The 8,808-nt window shown below is 38.5% G+C and overlaps 2 protein-coding genes across 2 annotated transcripts; one reads left to right on the forward strand and one right to left on the reverse strand.

The window, feature by feature from the left end:
* Nucleotides 1-4,723: 4,723 nt before the first annotated feature.
* Nucleotides 4,724-6,835, forward strand: EAF01_007048 (uncharacterized protein; the record flags this gene model as incomplete). Its single annotated transcript, XM_038915302.1, has 1 exon — nt 4,724-6,835. One exon carries the CDS (start codon nt 4,724-4,726, stop codon nt 6,833-6,835), a length of 2,112 nt encoding a protein of 703 aa, XP_038768940.1.
* Nucleotides 6,836-7,198: 363 nt separating this feature from the next.
* EAF01_007049 (uncharacterized protein) lies at nt 7,199-8,563 on the reverse strand (the record flags this gene model as incomplete). The annotated part of the gene is made up of 4 exons (XM_038915303.1): nt 7,199-7,672; nt 7,798-8,039; nt 8,220-8,242; nt 8,361-8,563. 4 exons carry the CDS (start codon nt 8,561-8,563, stop codon nt 7,199-7,201), a joined length of 942 nt encoding a protein of 313 aa, XP_038768941.1.
* Between the last annotated feature and the right edge of the window lie 245 nt (nt 8,564-8,808).

Here is an 8,808-nt window from a genome sequence, read left to right on the forward strand (position 1 = left end):
ACTTCTAATCTATAATATCATTAATCAATATTGATATCATTATAAGGATAGTAAAGTCAATATAGTACTATAATTCATATTATTGTTATATTGCTTGAGGTTCTAAAAGCTAGGGCTACGAAACGTATTTGCTGTAGTGTCGGAAGACGCTAGCGTTGACGCTAGCGTAATCACATGATCCCTGTCCCAACAATAATATTTATAAATATCAAAACAAATCCCTACTTTAAGAAAGGGTATGGAATATATCTAAACTAATGTTAAATTCTTTAAAAATTCTAAATAAAGAAAGGCGCTTATTGTATTAGATCTGAAAAACACAGAAAATAATGAATTAGTATTAAAATAAGAGATAAAGAAAATAAACTATTAAATTCAAGAAAATTTCTAGAATAAAGCTTTATTATTATTTAATCATTAATTTAAATACATTCAAAATCATACTTCAAGTACTTCAATTTTTCAACAAAAGAGATAGTTAGCCTGTTTCTTTACATTATAAGAATAATCTTAACATTAGAAGACAGTCTTTCAACCTTTATTACAACATTAAGAATATTTAATAAACTGAATACTATTTTGTTTAAATTAAAGAATAATACTTACTATACAAACTTTTATTACTATACTCTTATATCTTTTATATCATCAAATATAAAAGTTATAAGATATTTTGAATATTTATTCATTAAGATGTAAAAAGCTTTTTTAGCTTATAAATACACAATTGTCACGGGACCACTTCTGGGAGCATTCAGAAGCTTTACCGCTATACTACAAAAGCATAAAAGACTAGGAGATAGAACTGAAAGTTCTATCTTGCTCTCACATATATAGCAGGACAGGACAGGAAGATCTAGTGTCACCTCGTGACAACAATATAAAAATTCTCTAATATTTGAAATAAAAATTTACAGGGAATATAAAAAGATTTAAAATCAAAGATGAATTTGTACTAAATCATTCAAAGTTTTTCGATTCTTTTTTCTATTAACGTAACGTATGGGGAACTCGGACATATGGGGAACTCGGACACTTTTAGCCCATCACCAACTTGAAACCGCAATAACTTTTATTATGCATACCCAATCACCTTCTACATCTGCTCAAATTGAAGAGAAGCTTCAAAAGGCTATAATTTCACTTCAATTGAAAGAATTTAAATCAATTAGAAAGGCTGCAGAGCATTTTGAAGTCCCTAAGTCTACCCTAGCTGATAGGCTGGCTGGGAAGAAAACACGTTCTCAAACCCACGAAATGGCTCAAATTCTTTCAAACGCAGAAGAAAATACTCTTGTACGATGGATTTCACAACTTACCATCACTGGATTCCCTGCTACACCTATGTTGGTGAAGGAAATGGCCGACGAAATTCGTCTTCGACGCGTTCGGGTCGCGTCATCTCGAAATCCTACCTCGACAGAAATTCCACCTATAGGCCACGAATGGATCTATAGATTCCAAAAACGACATCCAGAACTTAAAACATGCTATTCACGTCAATTAGAGTCTAATCGGGCTAAAGAAGCAACTCTGGAGAATATTCAGGCTTGGTTTGACGCGTTTCGCACGCGTCTTATTGAGCGAAAGTATGAATTAGATGATATGTATAATATGGATGAAACCGGATTTGGAGTTGGAAGTACTCAAAGTACGCGCATTATAGTCGATTCTACTCAGAAATCGAATTGGAAAGTTACAGCTGGCAAGCAAGAATGGATAACTGCATTTGAATGTGTCAATGCAGCTGGAAATGCTCTATCACCTATGGTCATTTTCAAGGCTCAGAATACGAATTCTGCATGGATTCCAAAGGACACACCTCAAAGCTGGCAGTTCTCTACTAGTACAAATGGATGGACCTCAAATAGCCATGGATTAGAATGGTGAAAAAGGGTTTTCGAACCAGAATCCAAGAAAGTGTCAGGTGACCGACCTCGACTTTTGATCATGGATGGCCATTCAAGCCATATTACAGGTAGCTTTATTGCTTTCTGTATAGATAATGATATTGATTTACTTATATTACCTCCTCATTGCTCTCACTTGCTTCAGCCACTTGATATTGCGGTGTATGGGCCAATGAAACGATATCATGCTTTAGAGGTCGATCGATATTCTCGAGCTGGTGTAAAGCGAATCCAAAGAGCTGAATGGGTAGAACTCTTTCAAAATATTAGAAAAAAAGCATTGAATTCTTCTAATATTAAAGCTGGCTGGAGAGGAGCTGGTTTAGTACCTTTTGCCCCACGAAAAGTACTCGATTCATTACCATTTAACTCCTCCCAGCAACCTTCTACTCCACAAATGAGAACCCCCAATCAAGACCTAGACTTGTCTATACTCAGGAGTTCTCCTCCAGATGGAACAGAACTAAGGCAAGCAAATCAGATCTTTAATACAGTTCTAGCAAGCAGTGGTTCTCCTGCATCGCCAACTCGTCGATATGCCAAGAGAATGACTAGGCTTGTAGAATCTCAAAATGCTGAGATAGCCCTACTTCGGAAACAGCTCTCTGATGCTCAGGAGGTAATTGAGACTCGAAAGAAAAGAACTAAAGGCAAAAGAGTCAAATTACAAGGTCAATTTGTCTTTAGTACTAAGGAAGTATTGAAAATGGTACGTGAGGCGGAGGAAAAACCGAAGGAGAAAAAGCCACGAGGACGGCCACGCAAACGCCCAATTGAAGAATCAGAAGAAGAGATTGAAGAAGAAGAGCTAGAGAATAGTTCAAGTGATTCGGAATTGGAATTGGAGGATTGTGTGGCTCGTAGAACAAGATCGCGTGTAGAATAATTGAAAAAGTGTCCGAGTTCCCCATATGTCCGAGTTCCCCATACGTTACGTTATAATAATCATATAGACATATTCTTTCAAGCTTTCTCAAAATATATTCATTTTTGAGTTGGATTTATTATAATTATAATGAAATATAAAGGAATATCATTTATCATAAATAATACTTTTCAAGCTTTATTTATTTTACATTATAATTAAACCCTGTAAATGAATTATTAATATACTTATTCTAAATCAAAAGTTTATTAATTTTAATATTTTTAAAGCTTTTAATAGAATTAAAGCTCAAAAATAAAATATAAATAATAAAAATCAATCTTTTTATTCTCAAAATAAGATAATAAAGATTTCACTATCTTGATTTTCTTATCAGTAAGTTCCCGAACTAGTCGCACACTAAAATAAATAGCTTATATCGACCCACTTCATTTTAGTCCCTCCTTCGAAGCTTTTAGCAAGTCCAAGCTCTGGATCGCATCATTTCGAATCTTTTCCTCTGCTTGAGAGAGGCGCGGAGCCGTTAAAATGCTTGATAGTCTCACTCTAGATAAGCCATCGTTTGTAGGCACTGCGTTTTTAGAGCTTGCCATTCACCGTGATAGTCTGAGAGGAAGTAAGTAAGGGAAGAGAAGGTGATCTGGTATTAGAATGACTGAATGTGAACTTGTGCTTACTTATATTCCTTTCTCGTCAATGGCTATCGTGTGCGTATCTTGCGAAAGTCAGAGATATTATGACTCTGCCCTGGAAACTTGGAAGCAGTTTTTGCGATGGGTCCACAGACAGAGGAAACAATCAAAGCGATTCTCAAACTTGCTGATTGAAAAAGTTTTGGAGCGTAAAAGGTGAACTATTCCCATCATAATCAATCGACTCACCAGACACGCAAAAAACAAAAGTGAGTGAGTATTGTTGATCGCAAATAGTTTGCTATCGAACGCTACATCGCATACATAAATCTTGACTCCAATAATCAACGTATTTGCTTTCATACCAGCTCGAAAGATACTTTAGCCTGTTTGGCTTCAAACAAATGATCAAGACTTGTCAGTTTGATATTTATCCTGACACTGGCCAAGGGTATTAGCATAGACATGAATGCTCTTAATAGTAAGTAGTTGCGCTGCTAGCATTACAATCGGTAAATGGATCTTTCGCTAACTTCCCAAACCGCATAATAAACCTGAATCCTGTAATGTAAATAAGAGTTGAGGCCCTGAATTATTATACACCACTCTTTTTCATAACAAAATCCCTACAAAAATATTGTTTTCCTATATAAATTAATTATTCTTATAATTCTTTAATTATTTAAAGAATTAGTTTGAAAATTGTATATATAAGAGATAATTATATAAAGAATATTTGATTTAAATAATTCCTTGAAATTATAAAAATTGATAAAGTTATATATTTTTAAAATTTATAACATATAACACTTTTTTCAAGTTTTTTAATACTTTCAATTTTAAAAACCTATAATTTTATTAAAAAAAAAAATTAAAAATATTTCATTTGTTTTTTTGAATTATTTCAATAATTTTCAATCTTATATATTATTTTTATAAACTTAATTCATAAATTAATTAAATTAATATATAGTTTAAAAGTAAAAGAAATAAGGGTTTTTAGTGTGTTTTCGCTTAGTATATAATAAGCCGGGGCCTAAACTCTTATATAACTATACGACGCTTAAATGATTAATTATCTAGGTATGAGATTAATAGTTTCTTGAGGCTATTGAATTGAGTTTAACAGAGATTCTCGGATTTTGAGAAGTTTTTAATATATATTATCAATCCACATTTCTAGTAAACCTCAAAAAATGCAATTTGATTGGTACTTATTTGAATGGTCACGTGCTACGTTTAGATAACCGTATCGAAGTCCAGGGTATTCTACAATTACTGTCCTAGTCTGGAAGATGGCGGCCACCAATAAACAACACAACGTCTACTCTCTTGCCTATCACGGCTTTGAGAACAACGTGGGCGACGCAGACTTTGAGTTTGCACAGATTGAAAATATCCCGACGACTACCTTTGGGGCGTCGGCTACCAGTCTTAAGCCAGGAAAATGGCTATCCATGGAAGAAATTCGCTCATGGGCATCTGGCAAGACAATGAACATAACCAAAGGCAACGATCACAGCAGACTCTATAAGACTATCGTCAATCCATACGAGATCCGTGTGCTTGAAATTAAGCCGGGGCGCAATATTGAAAAGCTGCGTGGGTCTCTGCATCATTGCTCAGTTGAGTTTGAGTACGAGACCGCTGTGGACCAGTTTGGACTTCACAGGACAACATACACAACGCATGCGCTTTCTCTGAAGAATCCAACAAGCCCGATTTGGTATACAGCACTAAGCTATACGTGGGGCTCATCTAGTATGGATGGAAGTATTGAATGTGATGGACATGAGAAAGCTATCACAACTTCTCTCGAGATCGCACTGCGAAACATGCGGAAGGAATATCATCCCATAGTCATGTGGATTGACCAGATTTGTATAAATCAAGAAGATGATAAAGAAAAAGAAACGCAGATTCCCTTGATGGCAAGAATTTATCAGCATGCATTTAACACGGTGATCTGGCTAGGGCAATGCGAGCCTACTTCCGGCTCTGCAATACAGCTACTCAAAGATATCAATGTCACATTACTGTTCAATCAATCAAATGTTGATTCCGAGGATTTTGAGAGAATGCAACTACCAAGCTCCGACTCGAAGACCTGGCATGCTCTTTGGAGACTTCTATCGCACCCATGGTTTACGCGGCTCTGGATCATTCAAGAGGTCATGCTCTCTAATAACCCGTGGATCATGTGTGGTGGCGAGCTACTTATGTGGGACGAATTCTCAAAAGCTGTGAATCACCTGTCGACGTGTGGAATATTTCAATGGCTACAGATTAAGTTTGCTAACGTCGAGGACTCAAGTGAACTTGGTGATATCAGTCAAACTGTACTAGGGCTGACTCGCCAACGAGAACATTATCGCAGCGCTAGTGATGGGACACACATCTTTGAGAATCTTGTAAGCACGCGAGGTAGCCAATGTTTTGATCCACGAGATAAAATCTATGGGCTTCTTGGGGTATGCAGTGATGCAGACAAGTTTCACGTCAGGTACACGAATTTTACAGAAAACCAACTCTACCACGACGTAGCTATTAACGCTTTGACCAAAAACATACAAATTCTAACTCCAAGCCTTGTTTTTAAATCCATAGACCACGAGTCTCTTGATCTACCCTCTTGGGTGCCTGACTGGAGAGAGCGCCGACAAACGAATGAGCTTGGGACTTACAATGCCAGCGGATCTTTCAAGTTTAAATTGAATAAGATATATGTTAAAATCAACGATGAATCTAGGAATGAGCTTCGAATACAGGGGATCCCATTTGACTCTGTAACAAGAACCAGCGCAACGATCACAAATCCCGATCTTACTTACCTCAATCCACAAAACGATAACCAAAGTCTCTTGAAACTCTGGACTTTTGTCTCAAAACTGAAGCATTACCCGACTTCTCATACAATCTTTTATGCTTTTTGGCAAACCCTCGTAGGAAGTAAAACCGACTCCGGAAGGTTACCATGCCCTGATTCTTTTGCTGAAATTATCAGTCTCCTCCTCGATGCATCCACGGGCCAGTCTCCATCGCTACCAGGCCAAACGTATTCACCGCGACAACAAAAGCCCATTGGAAAAGGCAGGCTCGAATTAGCTAATCTCGCACAAAGAGTGCCAGGGCAAACATTTCAAGAGGTGCGCGAGGCCATGAAATATGTGCTCAAGAATCGCAGGTGGGGAACCACGAGAAATGGGTTTTTTGGATTGTTCCCTCGTTACGTGGAAGAGGGTGATATAGTGTATGTGATGGATGGTTGCAATGTCCCGTATTTGCTAAGAGAGGTCGATGGGGAGGGTAGGTTTCGGTTGGTGGGTGAATGCTATGTTTTTGGGATAATGGATGGGGAGGCTGTTGGAAGAGAGGGATTTGCGTTTGAGGAAATTATTTTAGTTTAGTTCTGAGATTGGGAAAGTTCCGAGGACGCTCTGAGATGATCATTATTTCTTCAAGCTCTTTGTGCAATCCGAATGTTGGCCGGCATTCCATTCAGCTTTATTATTCAATCACTAGAATTTCCACGATCAGGGCGCAATTAAGGCCTGATGTTATGGGTTTGAACTCTGATAACCGTATCATATAATGCGTTTAGCGCTGGAAAAGTCATAAACTGTACGTAGACACGTAGTAGTAATTTTATGAGTGAGTTAGTAGGAAACTCGTCTCCTAAAACAGATTATTGCACCCAACAGCAAACGCATAGTATTCTGTACTCGTGTGTTTGCATCCTCTCGTCTTCTTCCTCTTGATCTCGCATCCTGCTAGCCCCCACTAATATACTGCACACCCGCAAGATCGCAAGGTCCAATAGAGTTAACACTAAAAAAGCAGTCTGTGTTTTCAAGATTAAATTGTTCCTGGGCTTCAACGCCAGAGGGGCAGTTAGGTGGTGGATTCGAAACACCTGATACAGCAGGCCCAATGCCTTTAATATAGTAACAAGCTGACACTTCGTTCGGGTCGGAACTCTGGAAGGAAAACCCGACACAATCATCTGTTGCCCAGCAGATCCTACAACAATCCGCCTTTGTTGAATCTTCGACATACGTGATGTCAAAGGCTGATCCATCTATATTTTTGGAGTATGGACCGGGAATTGGCATTTGGTCGCAGTAATTTGGAACTGGTGTTTCTGTGACAATCACAGTAGTAGTTGTGGTCGCAGTTGTGGTGGTAGATATGGTGTTGGTCAGCTTTTGTACTTCAGTGATCGTATTGATAGCTGTTTTTGTTACCTAGTAGATGTAAAGTCAGCAATCACTTATCAGAAAAGGCATCATCTCGCCTTTGTAAATTTCCAAGAATATAAAAAACAAACATATAAACGAAGGACATGTTTCTTGGGATATCAAAAACTGACTGTGACAAAAGTGGGTGTTTGAATCTGAAAGGTGACCGCGGATGGCGTGGAAGTCGCGGTGCTCGTTTGTTGTACGGTGGATGTTACTGTGGTGGTGGGAGTCGGCAATGACAGACAACTGCAGGCAGATGATATCTTAGAAGCTGCGAATATGCTTAAATATGGAGGGATTGACGGCAGGTCTCGAGCGCCAAGTTGTCCATCATTAAGCAGTGGCTCTGGTGATCTCTTCACGTTGATTCCTGTGTGGTTGATGTTATAGTAATCGTATTAGTTGTCGTGAGTGTTTGAGTAGTATCGACTGTAGAAGTTGCAGTGGACATAGTGGTGATTAGCTGCGAGAGAGGAAATATTAGCAGGGGATTACGCAATTGCGAAGGTATAAATAGCGATCTGTCGAACTCGAGTGAAGGGAGGATTACTGACAGGAGTCAAAGTTTGAGTCCTATGGGTGCCAATTAGTAAGTGATAATTGAACAGATATCAGCTACACTCACTGGGTACCCGTCTCCACTGTGGTTGTCACAGTAGCTGGAGGCAATATCTGAGTAGTTGTAGTTTACTTAGTGGTTGTCGTGAGGATAGTTGAAATTTGGATCCCAAGATAGGCTGAGCAGAATGCTTCACCGCGATTCAAGGTAATGATATTGATGATAATAGTTTGAGCTAGGCAAACTAGATCGCGTTTCTCATCAACAAGAGGTGACGCCAGCCCAGTTGATGCGCTGAGAGCTGTAGTAACAGCATATATTGTCGAGAACCTCATGATGTCTAGAATCCTGCAAGGTTAGGAGGTTATCTCAACCAAAGATGAAAAAAGTGTGGAGGCGGAAGATTGCTGAGCTGAATGACTAGACAAAGAGGATCATAATATAGATAAACGAGACAGGCAGTCTTCGCTATTTCAAGGGCGACACTTACCCAGCGGCAATTTCGCCTGGGGAATAAGTGAAATGAGAAACTTTTTAAGTGTCCTATGCGGCTGGCAACATCGAGGCTTCTGTGGCATTA

The sequence above is a fragment of the Botrytis porri genome, assembly GCF_014898465.1.
Source record: "Botrytis porri strain MUCL 3234 chromosome Unknown BPOR_009, whole genome shotgun sequence".
Taxonomy (NCBI): Eukaryota; Fungi; Ascomycota; class Leotiomycetes; order Helotiales; family Sclerotiniaceae; genus Botrytis; species Botrytis porri.